General features: G+C 37.8%; 1 protein-coding gene across 1 annotated transcript; it reads left to right on the top strand.

The window, feature by feature from the left end:
- Nucleotides 1–13,334: 13,334 nt before the first annotated feature.
- LOC117095054 (immunoglobulin-binding protein 1-like) lies at nt 13,335–14,513 on the top strand. The gene has a single exon (XM_033231630.1). It carries the CDS (start codon nt 13,505–13,507, stop codon nt 14,360–14,362), a length of 858 nt encoding a protein of 285 aa, XP_033087521.1. The 5' UTR covers nt 13,335–13,504; the 3' UTR covers nt 14,363–14,513.
- The last annotated feature ends 10,238 nt before the right edge of the window (nt 14,514–24,751 follow it).

Raw genomic sequence — 24,751 nt, 5'->3', positions numbered from 1 at the left:
TTTGCTTTGATTAATGTTAGCATCATATATATTTTTTCATCTTTTCATGATCTATTATGCTTCTTACATGTAAAATGGGCTTTTAAAAAAAGCAGGATAGAGTTGGATTTTATTTTTTAATCTAATCTGAAAATCTCTCACTTTTGAGACATTTATTTAAATTTAATGTAATGATATGACTAGCTTCAAATGTGCCATCTTGACATTTAATTTTATCTGTACCGCATGTATTGTTCCTTGTTTTCTCTATTTATACCTTCTTTGAAATGCAGTTTGTATTATTTCATGTTATCTCCTTTATGAACTTAACAGCAATAGCTCTTTGTTGTGTTATTGTAGTGGTTAATTCAGGATTTTTAGTATACGGGCTTAATTTATCAGAATCTATCTTTAGGTGTTATTATATTGTTTCATGAATAAAATAATAGCTTTATATTAGTGCACTTTTAATTTCTTCACTCTCAGGCTTTCCACTATTATTTTCTCTTTTTTTAAAATTTTATTTATTTATTTTTTAATTTTTTTTTATTTTTTATTTTTTTATTTTACTTTAAGTTCTAGGGTACATGTGCATAACGTGCAGGTTTGTTACATATGTATACTTATGCCATGTTGGTGTGCTGCACCCATCAACTCGTCAGCACCCATCAATTCATCATTTATATCATGTATAACTCCCCAATGCAATCCCTCCCTCCTCCCCCCTCCCCCTGATAGGCCCCAGTGTGTGATGTTCCCCTTCCCGAGTCCAAGTGATCTCATTGTTCAGTTTCCACCTATGAGTGAGAACATGCGGTGTTTGGTTTTCTGTTCTTGTGATAGTTTGCTAAGAATGATGGTTTCCAGCTGCATCCATGTCCCTACAAAGGACGCAAACTCATCCTTTTTGATGGCTGCATAGTATTCCATGGTGTATATGTGCCACTTTTTCTTAATCCAGTCTGTCACTGATGGACATTTGGGTTGATTCTAAGTCTTTGCTATTGTGAATAGTGCCACAATAAATATACATGTGTGCATGTGTCTTTGTAGTAGAGTAATTTATAATCCTTTGGGTATATACCCAGTAGTAGGATGGCTGGGTCATATGGTACATCTAGTTCTAGATCCTTGAGGAATTGCCATACTGTTTTCCATAATGGTTGAACTAGTTTACAATCCCACCAACAGTGTAAAAGTGTTCCTATTTCTCCACATCCTCTCTAGCACCTGTTGTTTCCTGACTTCTTAATGATTGCCATTCTAACTGGTGTGAGATGGTATCTCATTGTGGTTTTGATTTGCATTTCTCTGATGGCCAGTGATGACGAGCATTTTTTCATGTGTCTGTTGGCTGTATGGATGTCTTCTTTTGAGAAATGTCTGTTCATATCCTTTCCCCACTTTTTGATGGGGTTGTTTGTTTTTTTCTTGTATATTTGTTTGAGTTCTTTGTAGATTCTGGATATTAGCCCTTTGTCAGATGAGTAGGTTGCAAAATTTTTCTCCCATTCTGTAGGTTGCCTGTTCACTCTGATGGTAGTTTCTTTTGCTGTGCAAAAGCTCTTTAGTTTAATGAGATCCCATTTGTCAATTTTGGCTTTTGCTGCCGTTGCTTTTGGTGTTTTAGACATGAAGTCCTTGCCCATGCCTATGTCCTGAATGGTACTACCTAGATTTTCTTCTAGGGTTTTTATGGTATTAGGTCTAACATTTAAGTCTCTAATCCATCTTGAATTAATCTTCATATAAGGGGTAAGGAAAGGATCCAGTTTCAGCTTTCTACTTATGGCTAGCCAATTTTCCCAGCACCATTTATTGAATAGGGAATCCTTTCCCCATTTCTTGTTTCTCTCAGGTTCATCAAAGATCAGATGGCTGTAGATGTGTGGTATTATTTCTGAGGACTCTGTTCTGTTCCATTGGTCTATATCTCTGTTTTGGTACCAGTACCATGCTGTTTTGGTTACTGTAGCCTTGTAGTATAGTTTGAAGTCAGGTATCGTGACGCCTCCAGCTTTGTCCTTTTGACTTAGGATTGTCTTGGCAATGCGGGCTCTTTTTTGGTTCCATATGAACTTTAAAGCAGTTTTTTCCAATTCTGTGAAGAAACTCATTGGTAGCTTGATGGGGATGGCATTAAATCTATAAATAACCTTGGGCAGTATGGCCATTTTCACAATATTGATTCTTCCTATCCATGAGCATGGTATGTTCTTCCATTTGTTTGTGTCCTCTTTTATTTCACTGAGCAGTGGTTTGTAGTTCTCCTTGAAGAGGTCCTTTACATCTCTTGTAAGGTGGATTCCTAGGTATTTTATTCTCTTTGAAGCAATTGTGAATGGAAGTTCATTCCTGATTTGGCTCTCTGCTTGTCTGTTACTGGTGTATAAGAATGCTTGTGATTTTTGCACATTAATTTTGTATCCTGAGACTTTGCTGAAGTTGCTTATCAGCTTAAGGAGATTTTGGGCTGAGACGATGGGGTTTTCTAATATACAATCATGTCATCTGCAAACAGGGATAATTTGACTTCTTCTTTTCCTAACTGGATACCCTTGATTTCTTTCTCTTGCCTGATTGCCCTAGCCAGAACTTCCAACACTATGTCGAATAGGAGTGGTGAGAGAGGGCATCCCTGTCTTGTGCCAGTTTTCAAAGGGAATTTTTCCAGTTTTTGCCCATTCAGTATGATATTGGCTGTGGGTTTGTCATAAATAGCTCTTATTATTTTGAGGTACGTTCCATCAATACCGAATTTATTGAGCGTTTTTAGCATAAAGGGCTGTTGAATTTTGTCAAAAGCCTTTTCTGCATCTATTGAGATAATCATGTGGTTCTTGTCTTTGGTTCTGTTTATATGCTGGATTACGTTTATTGATTTGCGGATGTTGAACCAGCCTTGCATCCCAGGGATGAAGCCCACTTGATCATGGTGGATAAGCTTTTTGATGTTCTGCTGGATCCAGTTTGCCAGTATTTTTTTGAGAATTTTTGCATCGATGTTCATCAGGAATATTGGTCTAAAATTCTCTTTTTTTGTTGTGTCTCTGCCAGGCTTTGGTATCAGGATGATGTTGGCCTCATAAAATGAGTTAGGGAGGATTCCCTCTTTTTCTATTGATTGGAATAGTTTCAGAAGGAATAGTACCAGCTCCTCCTTGTACCTCTGGTAGAATTCAGCTGTGAATCCATCTGGTCCTGGACTTTTTTTGGTGGGTAGGCTATTAATTGTTGCCTCAATTTCAGAGCCTGCTATTGGTCTATTCAGGGATTCAACTTCTTCCTGGTTTAGTCTTGGAAGAGTGTAAGTGTTCAGGAAATTATCCATTTCTTCTAGATTTTCTATTTTATTTGCATAGAGATGTTTATAGTATTCTCTGATGGTAGTTTGTATTTCTGTGGGGTCCGTGGTGATATCCCCTTTATCATTTTTTATTGCGTCTATTTGATTCTTCTCTCTTTTCTTCTTTATTAGTCTTGCTAGCGGTCTGTCAATTTTGTTGATCTTTTCAAAAAACCAACTCCTGGATTCATTGATTTTTTGGAGGGTTTTTTGTGTCTCTATCTCCTTCAGTTCTGCTCTGATCTTAGTTATTTCTTGCCTTCTGCTAGCTTTTGAATGTGTTTGCTCTTGCTTCTCCAGTTCTTTTAATTGTGATGTTAGAGTGTCCATTTTAGATCTTTCCTGCTTTCTCTTGTGGGCATTTAGTGCTATAAATTTCCCTCTACACACTGCTTTAAATGTGTCCCAGAGATTCTGGTATGTTGTATCTTTGTTCTCATTGATTTCAAAGAACACTTTATTTCTGCCTTCATTTCGTTATGTACCCAGTAGTCATTCAGGAGCAGGTTGTTCAGTTTCCATGTAGTTGAGCAGTTTGGATTGAGTTTCTTAGTCCTGAGTTCTAGTTTGATTGCACTGTGGTCTGAGAGACAGTTTGTTATAATTTCTGTTCTTGTACATTTGCTGAGGAGTGCTTGACTTCCAATTATGTGGTCAATTTTGGAATAAGTGCGATGTGCTGCTGAGAAGAATGTATATTCTGTTGATTTGGGGTGGAGAGTTCTATAGATGTCTATTAGGTCCGCTTGGTGCAGAGATGAGTTCAATTCATGGATATCCTTGTTAACTTTCTGTCTCGTTGATCTGTCTAATGTTGACAGTGGAGTGTTGAAGTCTCCCATTATTATTGTATGGGAGTCGAAGTCTCTTTGTAGGTCTCTAAGGACTTGCTTTATGAATCTGGGTGCTCCTGTATTGGGTGCATATATATTTAGGATAGTTAGCTCTTCCTGTTGAATTGATCCCTTTACCATTATGTAATGGCCTTCTTTGTCTCTTTTGATCTTTGATAGTTTAAAGTCTGTTTTATCAGAGACTAGGATTGCAACCCCTGCTTTTTTTTGTTGTCCATTTGCTTGGTAGATCTTCCTCCATCCCTTTATTTTGAGCCTATGTATGTCTCTGCATGTGAGATGGGTCTCCTGAATACAGCAGACTGATGGGTCTTGACTCTTTATCCAGTTTGCCAGTCTGTGTCTTTTAATTGGAGCATTTAGTCCGTTTACATTTAAGGTTAATATTGTTATGTGTGAACTTGATCCTGTCATTATGATATTAACTGGTTATTTTGCTCGTTAGTTGATGCAGTTTCTTCCTAGCCTCGATGGTCTTTACATTTTGGCATGTTTTTGCAATGGCTGGTACCGGTTGTTCCTTTCCATGTTTAGGGCTTCCTTCAGGGTCTCTTGTAAGGGAGACCTGGTGGTGACAAAATCTCTAAGCATTTGCTTATCTGTAAAGGATTTTATTTCTCCTTCACTGATGAAACTTAGTTTGGCTGGATATGAAATTCTGGGTTGAAAATTCTTTTCTTTAAGAACGTTGAATATTGGCCCCCACTCTCTTCTGGCTTGTAGAGTTTCTGCCGAGAGATCTGCTGTTAGTCTGGTGGGCTTCCCTTTGTGGGTAACCCGACCTTTCTCTCTGGCTGCCCTTAAGATTTTTTCCTTCATTTCAACTTTGGTGAACCTGGCAATTATGTGTCTTGAAGTTGCTCTTCTGGAGGAATATCTTTGTGGCGTTCTCTGTATTTCCTGAATTTGAATGTTGGCCTGCCCTACTAGGTTGGGGAAGTTCTCCTGGCTGATATCCTGAAGAGTGTTTTCCAACTTGGTTCTATTTTCCCCCTCACTTTCAGGCACCCCAATCAGACGTAGATTTGGTCTTTTTACATAATCCCATACTTCTTGCAGGCTTTGTTCATTTCTTTTTCTTCTTTTTTCTTTTGGTTTCTCTTCTTGCTTCATTTCATTCATTTGATCCTCAATCGCTGATACTCTTTCCTCCAGTTGATCGAGTCGGTTACTGAAGCTTGTGCATTTGTCACGTATTTCTCGTGTCATGGTTTTCATCTCTGTCATTTCGTTTACGACCTTCTCTGCATTAATTAGTCTAGCTGTCAATTCTTCCACTCTTTTTTCAAGATTTTTAGTTTCTTTGCGCTGGGTACATAATTCCTCGTTTAGCTCTGAGAAGTTTGATGGACTGAAGCCTTCTTCTCTCATCTCGTCAAAGTCATTCTCTGACCAGCTTTGATCCATTGCTGGCGATGGGCTGCGCTCCTTTGCAGGGGGAGATGCGCTCTTATTTTTTGAATTTCCAGCTTTTCTGCCCTGCTTCTTCCCCATCTTTGTGGTTTTATCTGTCTCTGGTCTTTGATGATGGTGACGTACTGATGGGATTTTGGTATAGGTGTCCTTCCTGTTTGATAGTTTTCCGTCTGACCGTCAGAAGGACTCTCTGTTGGTCTGTTGGAGATTGCTTGAGGTCCACTCCAGACCCTGTTTGCCTGGGTATCAGCAGCAGAGGTTGCCGAAGATAAAATATTGCTGAACAGCAAGTGTACCTGTCTGATTCTTCCTTTGGTAGTTTCCTCTCAGGGGTGACTCCACCCTGTGAGGTTTGGGGTGTCAGACTGCCCCTAGTGGGGGATGTCTCCCAGCTAGGCTACTCAGGGGTCAGGGACCCACCTGAGCAGGCAGTCTGTCCGTTCTCGGATCTCAACCTCCACGTTGGGAGATCCACGGCTCTCCCCAAAGCTGTCAGACAGAGTCATTCATGTCTGCACCGGCCCCCGCTGCTTCCCCTATTGGGCTTCAGCTGTGGGCTGTCCCCAGAGGTGGAGTCTACAGAGACAGGCAGGCTTCCTTGAGCTGCTGTGAGCTTCACCCAGTTCGAGCTTCCCAGCGGCTTTGTTTACCTACTTAAGCCTCAGCAATCGCGGGCACCCCTCCCCCAGCCTCGCTGCTGCCTTGTGGATAGATCACCGCAGACTGCTGAGTTAGCAGTGAGGGAGGCTCCGTGGGCGTGGGACCCTCCTGGCCAGGTGTGGGATATATTCTCTTGGTGTGCCTGTTTCCTTAAAGTGCAGTATTGGGGTGGGAGTTACCCGATTTTCCAGGTGTTGTGTGTCTCAGTTCCCCTGGCTAGGAAAACGGATTTCCTTCCCCCTTGCGCTTCCAGGTGAGGCCATGCCTCGCCCTGTTTCAGCTCTCGCTGGTCAGGCTGCAGCAGCTGACTAGCACCGTTGTCCGACACTCCCTAGTGAGATGACCCCAGTACCTCAGTTGAAAATGCAGAAATCACCGGTCTTCTGTGTCGCTCGCGCTGGGAGTTGGAGACTGGAGCTGTTCCTATCGAATTACCAATATTTAAAGGTTGGGAGAAAGAACATGACCTAGACAAAAAGACAGCACCAAAGGTATCAGAGAGACCGTCTCCACTATTATTTTCATACAGTTTAATTCTTCACAATATTATAAACCCTACAATATGTTATTTCCACTTTACACATTTAATAATATTTTAAGAAATTTAAATAATGAAAATACAGTCTTTCTTTTATCTATGTAGCTACCATCTCCTGTGGAGAATGGATTTCCAGCTGATATTATTTGCTTTTTCTTAAATAACTTTCTAAAAACATTTTCGTAGTGTAAGTCTACTGTGATAATTTTTTTTAATTTTTGTGTATTTGAAAACTTCTTTGTTTTACTTTCTGAAAGATATTTTCACTGGCTAAAGAATTCTAGGTTGACAGGATTTTGTTTTGTTTTATTTCTCTTAATAGTTTACAGATTTGGCTTTATTGTGTCTTAGATTTCATTGTTTTCAACAAGAAATCTGTTATCCTTTTATTTGTTCTGCTGTATGTCATATGTCTTTCTTTCTCCAGATACCTTTAGGAGTTTTGTATTTTATTACTTTTGTTTTGATCACTAGTTTAAGCAATTTGACTATGATGAGCCTTGATGTAATTTTCTTTGTGTTTCTTATGCTTGGGTTGCATTGCATTTCTTGAATTTTAGATTTATTATTTCTTATTTGGACAATTTTTGGCAAATACTCATGTTTTTTCTTCCCCTTCTTTCCACTCCTTACAGACTCCAATTATATATATTTTACCATTTGAAATTTTCCAATAGCTCTCCTATGTTCTGTTATTTCCCCTACTCTTTATTCTTAGATAACTTCTATTGTCATATCTTGAATCCACTAATCTTTTCTTCTTATGACTAACCTGCCATTAATCCCTTCCAGTGTTTTTTTTCTAATATCAGACAGTGTAGTTTTTAACTCCAGAAGTTTGATTTCAGTCTTTTTAATATGTTATTTGATTTTTACTGAACACATTTAATATTTTTCTAGACCAGTGGTTCTAAATTAGAAGCAATTTTACCCTTTCAGAAGATATTTGTCAATGACTGAATACATTTTTAATTGTCACAATATGGGGTGGGAACTTCTACTGACTAACATTCTACTGTGTAGAATGTTGCTAACCATCATATATTTTACAGAATAGTCTCCCCACAGACACAGCAATAACAAAAATAAAAATATGTGACCATTGACTAAGATGTCAGTAGTGTTGAGGTTGAGAAGTTTACTCTACCCTCTTGGGTATATGGAATATATTTAGGATATATGCTTTGATGTCTTTTTATTTTTTAAATTTTACTTTAAGTTCCTGGATACATGTGCAGAACCTGCAGGATTGTTACATAGGTATACATGTGCCATGGTGGTTTGCTGCACCTATCAATGCATCATCTAGGTTTTAAGCCCTGAATGCATTAGGTATTTGTCCTAATGCTCTCCATCTCTTTGCCTCCCACCACCTGACAGGCCCTGGTGTGTATTGTTCCCCTCTCTTTGTCCATGTATTGTCGTTTTTCAACTCCCACTTATGAGTGAGAACATGTGGTGTTTGGTCGTCTGTTCCTGTGTTAGTTTGCTGAGAATGACGACTTCCAGCTTCATCCATGTCCTTCCAAAGGACATGATCTCATTCAGTTTTATGGCTGCATACTATTCCATTGTGTATATGTACCACATTTTCTTTATTCAGTCTATCGTTGCTGGGTATTTGGGTTGGTTCCATGTCTTTGCTATTGTGAATACTGCTGCAATAAACATACATGTGCATGTGTCTTTATAGTAGAATGATTTATCTTTCATTTGGGTATATAACCACTAATAGGATTGTTGGGTCAAATGATATTTCTGGTTCTAGATCCTTGAGGAACCACCACATTGTCTTCCACAATGGTTGAATTAATTTAAATTTCCAACAACAGTGTAAAAGTGTTCTTATTTCTCCATCACCTCACCAGCATCTATTGTTGCTTGACTTTTTAATAATCGCCATTCTGACTGGTGTGAGATGGTATCTCACTATGGTTTTGATTTACATTTCTCTAATGATTAGTGATGTTAAGCTTTATATACACACACACACACGCATATATATACATATATATATATATATATATATATATATATATATATATATGTATATATTGGCCATATACATGTCTTGTTTTGAGAAGTGTCCGTTCATATCCTTCACCTACTTTTGGATGGTTTTTTTTTTTTTTTTTTCTGATAAATTTGTTTAAGTTCCATGTAGATTCTGGATATTAGACCCTTGTTAAATGGGTAGATTGCAAAATGTTTCTCTCATTCTGTAGGTTGCCTGTTCACTCTGATGATAGTTTCTTTTGCTGTGAAGAAGCTCTGTAGTTTAATTAGATCCCATTTGTCAATTTTAGCTTTTGTTGAAATTGCTTTGTCATTTTCATATGCTTTTGGCAGTTGCCCATGCCTATGTCCTGAATGATACTGCATCAGTTATTTTCTAGGGTTTTTATGGTTTTTATAGTTTTAGGTTTTACATTTAAGTCTTTAATCTATCTTGAGTTAATTTTTGTATAAGGTGTAAGGAAGGGATCCATTTTCAGTTTTCTGCATATGGCTAGCCAGTTTTCCCAGCACCAAATAGGAAACTCTTTGCTCATTGCTTGTTTTTGTCAACTTTGTCAAAGATCAGAAGGTTGTAGATATGTGGTGTTATTTCTGATGTCTCTATTTTGTTCCATTGGTCTGTATGTCTGTTTTGGTACCGGTACCATGCTGTTTTGGTTACTGTAGCCTTGTAGTACAGTTTGAAGTCAGGTAGCATGATGCCTCCAGCTTTGTTCTTTTTGCTTAAGATTTTCATGTCTTTTTTCTAGCAATTCTATTATCTCTGTCATTTCATTTAGTTTTGATTGATTTATTCCCTCCCCCACCCATTATGAGTTGTATTTAGTCTAAGTGTAATTTTTTTTTCCACTGAGGCAAGACTCATCCCAATTCACTAATATTTCTTGGTAAATTAGGAGGTTTTCCACTCTTATTGTTGGGAACTGGCATCATTCCTACTTCTGTTTTAATACTGGGATTGTTCCTTCCAGTACTCTTACATGATCTTTCCCTGGTGTTAGATATTTTGTTCACATGCATAAGCTAATAAATAATCAACTGAACACTTAAGTAGAACCCTAGGAATCTTTGTGTGTGTGTGTGTGTGTGTGTATGTGTGTGTGTGTGTGTGTGTGTGTGTGACTTTATCCCCTTTGGTGCCATTCCCTTTTAAGCTTAGCCACCTTCCTTTCCCTGGACCCCCAGATCCATGTCCTCAACTGAGGGAGGCTCTGCCTGAGCACCTTTCCTGCACTGTGACTTGAAAACTTTGTCCAGGTGATAAGTTGAAAAAAGAAAGGGCCCATCTTGTTTGTTTCTTATCTCTCAAGGGTCACTGTCCTTCATTGCCTAATGTCCAATGTCTTGACTTGTTTTATATTCTATTTTGTTTTATTTTGTTATTTTAAGATGTTGTGAATATTATATTATCAGTTTTTTGTTACTTTTATTTAAATATATTGTTTAACTAGCTAGTTAAGTTGCTAGCAGATTAACTTGGGTTTTTCCAGGATTTTTATTTTCCAAAGTCTATTCATAGGCTTTGTTAGGACAAATCTGGAGTCACCTTTATTCTAAACTTGTTTAGCAGTACTATTAAGGTATGACTCTTCCAGATCTCTAATGAATGTATTACATGTCCAACAAGGTTGTGCCACTCTTTTTTGATTGTACATGTTGTCTAGCCCTATGTGAGATCTGGAAATATCTATTATACAGCTTCTTGATAATTATTCTTTTCTTGGCCTTGCTGAATCTCATCCTATGTGTGCACAGTTTAGCATTCAAAGACTTAAGGGGACCTCTCTATGTATTTCTAGGGTGCTTCTCCACATAGCTTCTGTCTACACAGTACCTTGTCCTGTAAAATTTAGTTACTTAGGTCTCCTTGAACTCTGATGTCTTGAACCTTAACTCAGTGAGACACAATGTTCTGTGACCTTGCCTAGTTGGTGCTGACTACAAAATGGCTAAAGGTAGAAACCTGGGACAATTTTAGGGATCACCTATCTTGTTCCTTCTTTTTAGAGAGAAATACAGTCCTGTGTTGCCTGTTGTCCCACATTAAAAAAAAACAGTATTTTCACCAATTTTGTTCAATTTTCTAGTTGTTCACAGATTGGTGGGGGGAATCCGTTTCCAGTTTTCCATCATGGGTTAGAAATAAAATTTGGGATGTTGGAAGAATAAAATGTGTTAACCCAACGTGCTTGCAACAGTGCTTGGCACATGGTAAATAATCAGTAAATGTTAGTTTTTAACTATGTTTAGTCCTTCATCTATGCTATTCTCTCTTTTTCTTTCTGAGCTGCAGCTGGGGTAGGATTTACTCAGCTTCATCAATATATTAAGCTCTCTCCTGTCCCCTGTGACATTTGGACATGGCAGATCCTGTTCATTTTGCCTGGAAAGCTCTTCCCAGACCAACTATACTATATACTCACTGGTAAACTCCAAATTATATTTTTCTCTTAAATATCACCTCAGTTGTAATTTTCTTAGTGATGTGTTTTTTGACACTCCCCCAGTCTAACTCCAGTGCTCCTTTATACTATTTTATTGGAGCTTATGATTTTTCTTCAAAGGAGCCCTCACAGTTTGTAATAATGTGCGCTTTTTGTGTGGTATGACTAATGAAACTCTATTCTCCTAGCATCAATATTTGATGGGGCTCCAGAGTTAATTAGAAAAAAATGTAGGCTTACATGAGGCTACCGATACTACTCTTGTTTGCTCACCTTTGTATCCCAGTATCTGCTAAAGTTCTGGGCATAGAGAATGTGCTTAAGAAAAACCTTTGTTGAAGGAATAACTTCATGCATTCCTTTTGTAGCTTTTCAAGGAATGTTTAGGGTTTTCTGCTTTGTCCTTGAGAGTAAGTAAAAGAAATTAAAAAAAAAAAACTATTATGGTATTTTACTTAAAAATGAAATTTAGTAAAATAAAATGCATTTCATAAGGATATTATTCCTTAGTTCTGTAAGTAGGTCTTATCTCTGCTAATGAAAATATTTTCTTCAGAGAGCATAATTCCATGTTTTCCCCAAATGAAACAGGAAACAGCACCAACAGAAACAACACACAAATCAAAAGCCTTTGAAATAGCTTAAAATAAGGAAACATTTATTTGTTCAGCAAATACCAAAGGAAATAAACAAATTCAAGATAACCTAATCCCTTACCACATTTGAGCATGTTTCATATGGGATTTCATCTTAGTTACAAATATTCCTAAATTAACCCAAGAAGATTTTAATTTCTTCAATTGAATTGCAGTCTTTTCCTTTTCACCTCAGAGTAAAAGTTTTATGGTATGCATTTTAACTTCAATTAGGAAAAAGTTCAAAAGGAAAGTAAAAGACAAAAAGATATTACTGACACTTAAAATTCATACATTACAAAAATTCAATCTCAGAACATCTATGGGTGATCGGCATCTGCTGAGGCTGTAGGGTACTATAAAGAGTGCCACTACCATGCACCCTTATGATAGCAACTACTGCAACATTAGTGACAACAACAAAAAGCCAGGCACTCTTCGAAAATCACAATATCTCCTGATACATGAGGTTATAGGGCAACCTATTAACCTGAAATCTAAGGAAAGAAAGATGCTTCCAAGAAGAGATTGAATGTAAGTAAATGTTATACAAGCAAGTAAGAAGGGCAAATGCCACATAAGCAGGTAAAAAAAAATTCATCTAAATTTTTAACCAATTGCTAATGACTGTAGGTGGGCTACCATGAGAGTATAAGAAAATGATTTTGATTCCATTTGCAAGCTTTTCTCCATGGACTGGGTGCTCACAAGGCAGATGGGGTCAGGAAAAGATATCTGAGAAAGATATCTCCTGGTGTAGGCATAGTGGATGGTAACAGCAGCCTCTGGGAGAAAAGTATGTACTCTGTCCTCATCCTTCTAGTCTGTCTCTTTAAGGGAACAAACAAAATCCTTTAAGATGCTGAGGCAAGGGTAGCAAGCCATTCACTGTTTAGGTAGAGGAAAAGATCCAGTGCCTCTGGGGGATGACATCAAAAAAAAACTTTCTTCCTCAGGGAAAGGGCAGAAGAGTAGGCATAATACTGTGCTAAATATCTTGCTTATTCCCATGATTATTTGAGATTATACTTCTCCCTTAACTTAAATGCTTTAAGATGGATACCTACAAGGAAACAACCCAATATGGTAACCAGCAGTAGTCAATGTATGCTCCATAAAAGAATGTTAACCACAGATCTCTCATCTATTATATTTCTCAGGGACAAATACCAGGAAGTGAGACTGTTCTGCCTCAGAACCACAGGGAAATTTTCCCCTTCTTTATAGGATATACCTAAAAGGTAGGCTTTCTTTTCAGTTTGTGTTTGGTGTTAGGTTGAATTTGATTGGACAATAAGAGTAAATTGAAGTTGATTTAAATAGTCAATTTTAAATTTCTCTATCTAGTTGAGGAATCATCTGGAAGAAATTTCATGGAAATTAAAACCTTAAGTGCTGTTTGACGTTTTAACTTAAGAGAATTCAAAACTTTTTTGCGCTCTCTCCCCAAGATGGCTGCTGAGGATGAGTGACTGCTGCCGCGGCTCCCCGAGCTGTTCGAAACCGGCAAACAGTTACTGGACGAAGTAGAAGTAGCGACTGAACCTGCCGGTTCCCGGATAGTCCAGGAGAAGGTGTTCAAGGGCCTGGACCTCCTTGAGAAGGCTGCCGAAATGTTATCGCAGCTCGACTTGTTCAGCCGTAATGAAGATTTGGAAGAGATTACTTCCACCGACCTGAAGTACCTGTTGGTGCCAGCGTTTCAAGGAGCCCTCACCATGAAACAAGTCAACCCCAACAAGCGTCTAGATCATTTGCAGCGGGCTCGAGAACACTTTATGAACTACTTAACTCAGTGCCATTGCTATCATGTGGCAGAGTTTGAGCTGCCCAAAACCAAGAATAACTCAGCTGAAAATCACACTGCCAATTCTTCCATGGCTTATCCTAGCCTCGTTGCTATGGCATCTCAAAGACAGGCTAAAATAGAGAGATACAAGCAGAAGAAGGAGTTGGAGCACAGGTTGTCTGCAATGAAATCTGTTGTGGAAAGTGGTCAAGCAGATGATGAGCGTGTTCGTGAATATTATCATCTTCACCTTCAGAGGTGGATTGATATAAGTTTAGAAGAGATTGAGAGCATTGACCAGGAAATAAAGATCCTGAGAGAAAGAGACTCTTCAAGGGAGGCATCAACTTCTAACTCATCTCGCCAAGAGAGGTCTCCAGTGAAACCGTTTATTCTCACTCGCAACACGGCCCAAGCCAAAGTATTTGGAGCTGGTTATCCAAGTCTGGCAACTATGACGGTGAGTTACTGGTATGAGCAACATCGGAAATATGGAGCATTACCGGATCAGGGAATAGCCAAGGCAACACCAGAGGAATTCAGAAAAGCAGCTCAGCAACAGGAAGAACAAGAAGAAAAGGAGGAAGAGGATGATGAACAAACACTCCACAGAGCCTGGGAGTGGGATGACTGGAAGGACACCCATCCTAGAGGCTATGGCAACCGACAGAACATGGGCTGATCTTCCCACAACACGACAGGACTGCAGGGTGCACACTCCCACGCCAAGAAAAACCATGCAGTCCTCCCCTCCCTGGGCTCCCGCTTCAGCTCTGTACAACGAAGGCAAAGATGCTAAATCTTGCTTTGCATTCAATAAAGTGTCAAGTGATTAAGTGTGAAAAAAAAAAAAAAAAAAAAAAAAACCTTTGTTGCCTCTTCCTTGAAGAAGTAAATACAGAATCATTAATGATAAAAGTAAAAATGTTATATTGTCCAGGACTGGTAAAAGTGTAGTAAAAAAAAGCCCTCTTTTAGATTGGTAGTATTGCTTACTCATACAATCCTCATGAAAATCAATTTGGAAAGATGCATCAAGAACATTATAATACTTGTATTCCTTGATCCAGTGATTCAACTTCTAGTAGCCTGTTATAAAAAGAAGTCAGTGTTATTGACTGATAGTTACATATAAGGATATCTTGACAGTGATATTAATTATAAAAAGTAGAAAAAAGTAAATATTTTATAAGAGGAGAATTAAGTAGTCTCCTATTAAATACATATGACTGAATAATATGCAGCCATTGAAAGGGTTTTTGAAAAACTTGTAATGATATATTTCCAATAATAAACATATATGTGTATATGTATATATATGAATATGTATGTATATACATGTATAGATGCATACTAATATATTAATGTGTGCAAATACTTATCGAGAGAAAGAGAAAACAAAAAAGAAGATTGAAGGATTATAACTTTTGTTTATATTTATCTGTTTTTTTCCTAACTTTTCTAAAGTGAGCATGTTTTACAGAGAAGTCTTATATTTAAGAGTTCCTAGAAGTGCTCCTCTTTATCCCAGAGTAATTATTTATAGTGCTTCAATTTACTTGTAAAAGCCTCTTTGTTTGGATAATAAATTATATGGTCCACCTATGCATAATTCAGAAAAAAGGTTTAAAAGTAAACACGAAGTGGCATAGGATTTGACCATGTGTAATTCCACAAGCAGTTTGAAGGATATATAGAATTTGACCCAACTTCTACCACACGCGAACATACTAAAATTTTCAATTACATGAAAAAAATAAAGTTATGATATTGATATAACCTATATGGTTAATAATATACCTTGTGAACAAAATATATTCAAAGAATAAGAAATATCTGAAGTAACAGCAACTGAAGTTATAACTCTGAAGTTCAGACATAAGTTTTGAGTAAGCAAATTTTTAAAGATTTTTTGTCTTCTATTATTTGAACTTTTACTGGGAGAAAGCTTTATGGTCCCACTAGCAGGGATTATTAAACTTTTGCAAATGTACTAAGAGCTAAATTCTGGATCAAAAAATTTAAAAAAAAATTGACTTTTCACCCCAAATTCTTCTGGCACTAATAAAAAAAAATCTGAACCATATAAACAAATGTTTACAAGATTCATAATAAAAATCTAAGCAAAAGATGGACAGACTTACAACAGAATAATTATAAATCGATGCAAGTTTAAGTATATTTTATCTACTTGGTATCATATTTCTCTTCAATGTATAGCATAAATTATCTCTGAAATCACAATACTTTTCTAGGTGCCACATCAAAGCAAACTTTAAATCAAAATTTAGGTGCAACCATCTCTCAACTCCCTTCAATCTTACTCTAGCTGACCACTGCCACTCATCTGGTAAATTTAAAAAATAAATAAATTTTAGGATCATAATTGATATGGTTTGGCTGTATCCCCACCCAAATCTTAAATTGTAGCTCTCATAATTCTCACATATCATGGGAAGGACCCAGCGGGAGGTAATTGAAACATGAGGGTGGGTCTTTCCTATGCTGTTCTCATAATAGTGAATAAATCTCATGAAATCTGATAGCTTTATAAAAGGGAGTTCCCCTGCACATGCTCTCTCTCTCTTGCCTACTGCCATGTAAGATGTGCCTTTGCTCCTCATTCACCTTCCACTATAATTGTGAGGCCTCAGCAGCCATCAGGAACTGTGAGTCCAATAAATCTCTTCTTCTTTACAAATTACTCAGTCTCGGGTATGTCTTTATTAGTAGTGTGAGAACAAACTAATACAGTATTTGACTGAAACAATAAGAAACGTAAAACTTTGGCTAAAAAGTTTGGTTTTATTGGATTGGACGTGGGGTTATCCTGGCCATGTTGGTTGCCTATAAGGTGAAGGGAGCCAGAACACTCAGGAAGAGAGACCACCCTGCAAAATGAACCCAACTGCATGGTAATACCTAATATATGACAGGCAAATTAATGAGTCATGTTCTCCTTCATGTGCTGCTTATTTTTCCTAAAATAAAAAGTCATAGACTATTGCATGAAATGTCTTACATTTATTATTTCTGTATATACAGCTTTTTAAATCCAACTAATAAAGATAGAGCTATACAATGGGGAAATGATAATCAAAAGCATCAGTTCTTATAAAAAAAAAGAAGACTCCAAGTGATTTCCAGTTCACTAAAAGTCAGAAATATGGTCAAAAACAATAATTACAACATAATCATTAGGAAAAGTCCAGTAGCATTTTCGGAATAAGATGACAAATGATACCTATTGATACTCTGTTCTGTGCTTACTAGAGAACAACTGAAATACTGTGCTCTGTTCTGTAATCCAGGGATTTAGAAGAACAGCTAAAAATAAAAGAAAAGTACAAAAGGAAACAGTCTAAATAAATAGCAGCAATAATAAAAACACCAACAAAACAAAACAAAATCAGGGCTCACACATAAAGAGAGAAGACAGATTGACCAAGTGTGGACTGACTGATGAACCTAAGCCTGTCTAACTTGGATTAAGGGGGGCTTAGTGGGGTTACATAGCTCACTTGGGGAAATACAGGTAGTCTTGTGGAAAATAAAGCTTTTCAATCTAGTGGCTTCCAGAGGGCAGACCTATAAATCTAGTGGGCAAGCTACACCTGACTTCTCTTCTTTTAAAGTAGTAAAAATTGGTGGGGTAAAGACTAGAATTGGGAGCAAGGTGAGAATCTCAGGAGCATAAAGAGCAACTCCACTGAGGAGCCCCATTTGCGGGAGATACCTCTGCAGGGCTTGAGTGAAAAATAAAAATGGATTCTCTCAGCATGCTGGATGTAGTCCTCTTAGAAAGGTCGAAGGAGTGAAAATGTACACAAACGCCCTTAAAGGGCATAATGTTTTCCTTTAGGGGAAGGGTAATGGCAAAGCACATTTTGAAAACATTATGTTGATGTATTTTTTCTGCTTTTCCTCAGAAATCATATTCTCAGGTGATTTTCTGCAATGATAGCCCCAAGGAAAGAGAAGTAGGTGAAATTTCCTTGGGAAGGAAGAGGATATGATGTAAGTGACATCTCAGCCTCATTAGAAAGGAAGTGAACAGATCACCTCTAATGTCCTGGTAGACTGCAAAAGAGAAGAAGACAGAGAGAAGTAGTGACACTCCTGTATTCTGACCCCTCCTCTGTGAGATAATGTCTTAGAATGAAGATGTATTAGAGAGGGAGAAGATGAAACTCAAAATTTGTGGTCCCACTTCCACTTGTGATTCATTCTAGCAGGAGTCACACTCTGCAGGATGCCTCAGCCATAGGGCCTCACAGCAAGTTAGGGCAGCCCCAAGGGTAATGGGTATTTTTAGGTCAAGAGAAAAATCCTGAGATTTGGTTTGTTTTTAATTGAATAGGACTGAGGTTACCAAAATGGAATAAAGTAAATACTTTTCAGCTTTCAGGCGAGTGAGGACAGATGAGGTAATTTAGGGAAGGTATAAAGAAAAAAAGCTGTATAATTATTAAAATATTTTTATTGTAATAAAATTATTAATAAATAATTTAAAAAATATTTTAAAATAAAATTATTAAAATAGTTGCTCATCTGAATGTAGCATATTAATTGGCAGACCCATAATAAATGAGTCACTAGAGAATTATTAATGAGTTGCACATTAAGTGAGGCTGAGGTTTTCATTTCCTTGAGGTTCCTCAAAAAAAGCAAGACCCTCGTATGTCTTTAGAGCACATACTAGCTATGCTTATAAAACCACCACGTAAAAATTCCTACCTCTTTTCTTCTTATATACCTGTCTTTTAGAGGAAGATAATAAAATGACAACATTGCTTTTAAACTTATAGATAAAGTTGCCTTCCAGACATTCTTTAGCTCTGGTCTTATCAATATTATTTGCAATTTGACAGTTTTTCTGCAGCTTCAAAAGCAATACTCATCTAAACTATCAGCTTAAAAATACCCTGGAAAAAAAATATTGAACCCCTGTGACCACTATCTTTGCTTCTAGCCAAAAAATATATATATCTAGGCAAATAATGGTGAGAGTGAAGTTTGTCATTTGATTCTCTATTCAACATATTAAACAGTACCTTATTTACTGATGTATGTATGTTTGTATGTATGTATATATGTATGTATGTATGTATGTATTTTTTAGATGGAGTCTCACTCTATCACTCAGGCTGAAGTGCAGTAGCTCTCACTGCAACTTAGCTGACTGCAACCTCCGCCTCCCAGGTTTGAGTGTTTCTCTTGCCTCAGTCTCCCGAGTAGCTAGGATTACAGACACCTGCCAGTATGCCCACCTAATTTTTGTATTTTGTATGTTGGTCAGCTGGTCTAAAATTCCTGACCTCAAGTGATCCGCCCAGCTCAGCATCTCAAAGTGTTGGGATTACAGGCATGAGCCACCATTCCCAGCCTAAACAGTACCTTCTTATTTTAATATTCCTTCTTTGTATTTTCTCCTATTGTTCCTATCCATCCAACCCACCACCTTAAATTTACAGCATCTCACTGGACTATCTCAAGAAATTTTCAGTTTTAAAGAAATGCAATGTAAGAAATCTGTCTTACCCTTCTAATGTTGTCATAACAAGTTACAACAAACTTAGTAGCTTAAATGCAACAAATCTATTTTCTTAGTTATCTGTGGGTCAGAAATCCAACATGGATCTCATTGGGCTAAAATCAAGGAATCAGCAGGGCTGCTTCTTTTTCGAGAAAAGAATTTTAAGCAAAATTTTTTATCTTTGTTAAGTTTGGGTTGTTGGAAGAATTCAGTTCGCTTCTTTACTGTCTACAAGCCAAGTCTGTCCCCAGATTCTAGAGACAACTGCATTCTTTGGCTTGTCACTCTTTTCTTCATCTTCAAGGTCAGCAACCATGGGTAGAGTACCTCCACTCTTCAAATCTTGTCCTTCATCTCACGTCTCTCACTAGCTGGAGTAAGTTCTCTGCTTTTGAGGGTTCTTATGATTTAATTGGGCCTATCAGGATAATATAGAAAAATCTTCCTGTCTCAGGGTCTGTAACTTTAACCATACTTGCAAAGTCCTTTTGCTATTTACAGTAACATATTCACAAATTCTGAGGGTTAGGGCATGGACATATTTGGAGAGCCATTGTTCTGCCTATTATGGGCAGTCAGTGAGATATTGGTGCTTCTTTTCTCTTAGCAGTAAAATGATGGGACTGATGAAGAAAACATCGCATTTCAGTTCAAACTTGCTGCTTTTATAAAATGAAGCTGGTGATAACCTATCTTCCACTGACATTTACATTTTTACTTTTTTTTTGTTTCTCTTCCTTTAAATGCCTACTCTCAGCCTTTTCAATATGTCAACAAGTTAATGTGATAAAACAAATTCACACATGCATCTTTGTAAAATAAACTAGGATCATCATTTTCCAAAGAAGTTGATTATTTGCATTTCTTAATTAAATTGTCCTGATTTCATCATCCCATATGTTAATGATTCATTGGATAGTCTCATGGTTAGCATCAGGAGAGGGCTTCTTCAAGTCCAGGCCCTATAACTGACATATGTCGGAGCATCCTAACATGTGGAATCATTATTGTTGATTATAAGGAGGATGCTGTCATGAGTGATCAACACCTCTTATCAGAAATGAAGGATTTATAACCATAACTGCTGGAAGTGCTGCTGGAATACTGCCCTCTGCTATCAGCCCTCCCTAAGGACTGCCTGCCTACCACATTCAAGATGAAAAATTCTTTGGACAAGTAACAGCTAGTCATTGGTCAACTTGAGGTACGGAAGTAAAGCCCCCTTTCCCTAACTCAGGACAACTCTGAAGTCCACTTCAAGCTCCAGAGCTCCTTATGATGTCAGCTAAGGTCTTTTGGGAATTATATCATGGCTCTATTTCTCCCTCCTCTCAATCTTGGTTTCATCCTCTCTCTTCCACATATGTTGATCCCAAATGTGTTTCCTTAGGAACTTCCTACATGCTTCCTAAAGCCTAGAGCTTTATTAACACAAAAGAAGGTTATAATGATGACTACTGGTATGCATAGAAATTTATGCAAATGAAGGTTACCTCGAGTATTAAAAAATGATGACAATGATGATAGTGATTTTTTGAAAGGAAGTGGAATTGCAAATCTAATGTTACATAATATATATTTATAAAATAAAGCACTCTCATGTTTGTGATAAGATATAAAGTATAAACAATGGAATAATTTGTCATAAAAATTTGTCCTATCATTCCTCTCCATAACCTAATGGAACAATGTCGGTGTCTTTTTTTATTAGAATACTCCTTAAAATGCTTAGTTCTATTGTTAAGGGCCACTTTATGAATAGAAGCTCATTAATTTCCTATTGGTATAAACTAATATTTAGGAATATATTGGTCAAATGTATTTCGCCCAGTTTTATTGGATAATGTAAAAATAAGGTAGGCATTCAACAGAACTAATGCCAGGCTTTTATCCTGCACAAAAGTTTATGATATTTATCTACTTTTCTTTTTTTTTTTTTTTTGTTTTTTTTTTTTTTGAGGCAGAGTCTCGCTCTGTCGCCCAGACTGGAGTGCAGTGGCGCAATCTCGGCTCACTGCAAGCTCCGCCTCCCGGGTTCACGCCATTCTCCTGCCTCAGCCTCCCGAGTAGCTGGGACTACAGGCGCCCGCCACCTCGCCCGGCTAGTTTTTTGTATTTTTAGTAGAGACGGGGTTTCACCATGTTAGCCAGGATGGTCTCGATCTCCTGACCTCGTGATCCGCCCATCTCGGCCTCCCAAGATATTTATCTACTTTTCAACAGAGGCATGTTAGTATTCAAATCATGTATCTACAGACATGTATGCTGAGTACAGCATATGGTATTATCGTTAAGAAAGAGATATGGAATCCAAGCACGTTGGGAAGTTGAAGCAGGACGATCACTTGAAGCCAGAAATTCAAGACAAGCTTGGGCAGCAGTGAGACCCCCACCTCTAGAAAAATATTTAAAAATTAGCAAGGTGTGGTGGTGCACCTGTAGTCCCAGCTACTCAGGAGGATGAAGGGGGAGGATGTTTTGAGCCCAGGAATTGAAGACTGCAGTGAGTTATGATCTCTGAAAGAAATAAAAAGAAAAGGAAAGAAAGCAAGAAGGGAAGAAGGAAGGAAGGAAGGAAGGAGGAAGGAAGGAAGGAAGGAAGAAGGAAGGAAGGAAAGGAAAGGAAAGGAAAGGAAAGGAAAGGAAAGGAAAGGAAAGGAAAGGAAAGGAAAGGGAAGGGAAAGGAAGGAAAGGGAAGGGAAGGGAAAGGAAAGGAAAGGAAGGAAGGAAGGAAGGAAGGAAGGAAGGAAGGAAGGAAGGAAAAGAAAGGAAAGGAAGGAAGGAAGGAAGGAAAGAAGGAATGAAGAAGGAAGGAAGGAAGGAAGGAAGGAAGAAAGAAAGAAAGAAAGAAAGAAGAAAGAAAGAAAGAAAGAAAGAAGAGAGGCACTGCAAAAATCTAGAATACCTTTGTAATTGAGGGACTTATCAAGGAAATGAACTAAGGAAAAAAGAAGAAATAGATGTGGAAAGCATTGAGCAGAATAAACAAGAAGTTTTGCTGACTGAATGGAGGAGGCAAGGTAAAAAGTTAAACATAACTTTGATTTTTGGACATTAATGATTGTTTTTCTTGGTTATAGAGAAGCAGAAATAGAAGAGTGGGAAAAAAGCTATTAAAAATAAAAATTGGTACATTTTATTTTGAATATATTGAGTTACAGATTTAAACAAATTTAGAAGTGAAACAAGGAAGTTATTTAAATAGTTTAAACAGCATTGAACTTAAGATACTTCAGGCCAGGCACGGTGGTTCACGCCTGTAACCCCAGCAGTTTGGGAAGCTGAGGTGGGCGGATTGCCTGAGTTCAGGAGTTCGCGACCAGTCTGGGGAACAGGGTGAGGCCCTGTCTCTACTAAAATGCAAAAAAATTAGCCGGGCGTGGTGACATGCGCCTGTATTCCCAGCTACTTGGGAGGCTGAGGCTGAGGCAGAAGAATTCCTTGAACCTGACAGACGGAGGTTTTCTGTGAGCCGAAATCGTGCCACTACACTCTAGCCTGGGTGACAGAGTGAGTCTCCATCTCAACAACAACAACAACAACAAAATTTCATAGAAAAATATGGATTTAAAACAGAAAGAACTAAATGAATTTAAACAGTACAATTTAAAAGGAGAAGAATTTTTTCCCTGAAATTGATTACTAATTGATCCCTGATATTAATTTAATGATTATCAACCATCACTGCAATGCTTTCTTCATTGTAATATAATTACAAACTCAACTAATATAACTTTACTGTCATCTCTCAACTAGCCTCACAAATAAGAAAAGAAATGGTATAATTAATCCAAAACAGTAAATAATACAAAAAAACAGCTAGTCAAATCATACATATTATAGTATGAGATTGTTATTATTGGATATCATAGCTGTTCTGAGATTAAATTACATGTGAAACAGAAATCAGGAGTCAATAGTGAGGAAGTCACTAAGGGTAGGCTAGTGTACCAGATTCCTGTCATTCAAGCTTTTCTCATGGCCTTTAGGCCATGGGACATAACTAACTGAATCTGAGCTTTACAGGTCTTCCAGTGTGGAGGGGCGCACATCGTCAGTGGGCAGAGGGAGGAGGGGCAGGACATCAAAGCACCTGCAACGCTAGATGTTTATGATATGTCAATCTTGGTTAGGTTATGACTTTACCTTTCCATTTTCTTTTTATTTTTTTTTAATTTTTTTAATTTTTATTTTTCTTATTATACTTTAAGTTCTAGGGTGCATGTCCACAACGTGCAGGTTTGTTACATACGTATATTTGTGCCATGTTGGTGTGCTGCACCCATCAACTCGTCAGCACCCATCAAGTCATCATTTATATCATGTATAACTCCCCAATGCAATCCCTCCCCCCTCCCCCCTCCCCATGATAGGCCCCAGTGTGTGATGTTCCCCTTCCCGAGTCCAAGTGATCTCATTTTTCAGTCCCCCACCTATGAGTGAGAACATGCGTGTTGTTTTCTCTTCTTGTGATAGTTTGCTAAGAATGATGGTTTCCAGCTGCATCCATGTCCCTACAAAGGACGCAAACTCATCCTTTTTGATGGCTGCATAGTATTCATGGTGGTATATGTGCCACATTTTCTTAATCCAGTCTGTCAGTGATGGACATTTGGGTTGATTCCAAGTCTTTGCTATTGTGAATAGTGCTGCAATAAACATACGTGCGCATGTGTCTTTGTAGTAGAATAATTTATAATCCTTTGGGTATATACCAGTAGTGGGATGGCTGGGTCATATGGTACATCTAGTTCTAGATCCTTGAGGAATTGCCATACTGTTTCCATAATGGTGAACTAGTTACAATCCACCAACAGTGTAAAAGTGTTCCTATTTCTCCACATCCTCTCTAGCACCTGTTGTTTCCTGATTTTTTAATGATTGCCATTTTAACTGGTGTGAGATGGTATCTCATTGTGGTTTTGATTTGCATTTCTCTGATGGCGAGTGATGATGAACATTTTTCATGTGTCTGTTGGCTGTAGAATGTCTTCTTTTCAGAAATGTCTGTTCATATCCTTTCCCCACTTTTTGATGGGGTTGTTTGTTTTTTTCTTGTATATTTGTTTGAGTTCTTTGTAGATTCTGGATATTAGCCCTTTGTCAGATGAGTAGATTATAAAAATTTTCTCCCATTCTGTAGGTTGCCTGTTCACTCTGATGGTAGTTTCTTTTGCTGTGCAGAAGCTCTTTAGTTTAATGAGATCCCATTTGTCAATGTTGGCTTTTGCTGCCGTTGCTTTTGGTGTTTTAGACATGAAGTCCCGGCCCATGCCTATGTTCTGAATGGTACTACCTAGATTTTCTTCTAGGGTTTTTATGGTATTAGATCTAACATTAAGTTCTAATCCATCTTGAATTAATCTTCGTATAAGGGGTAAGGAAAGGATCCAGTTTCAGCTTTCTATTATGGCTAGCCATTTTCCCAGCACCATTTATTAAATAGGGAATCCTTTCCCCATTTCTTGTTTCTCTCAGGTTTGTCAAAGATCAGATGGTGTAGATGTGTGGTATTATTCTGAGGACACTGTTCTG

Source organism: Trachypithecus francoisi, unplaced genomic scaffold (genome assembly GCF_009764315.1).
Source record: "Trachypithecus francoisi isolate TF-2019V2 unplaced genomic scaffold, Tfra_2.0 Lachesis_group13, whole genome shotgun sequence".
In the NCBI taxonomy this organism is placed as follows: domain Eukaryota; kingdom Metazoa; phylum Chordata; class Mammalia; order Primates; family Cercopithecidae; genus Trachypithecus; species Trachypithecus francoisi.
Note: the sequence above shows the minus strand (reverse complement) of the source record. Positions and strands in the feature narration are given on the sequence as shown.

Bases quoted from the DNA above. Each gene is read 5' to 3' on its own strand.
- LOC117095054 (XM_033231630.1), top strand. From the start codon at position 13,505: ATGTTATCGCAGCTCGACTTGTTCAGCCGTAATGAAGATTTGGAAGAG.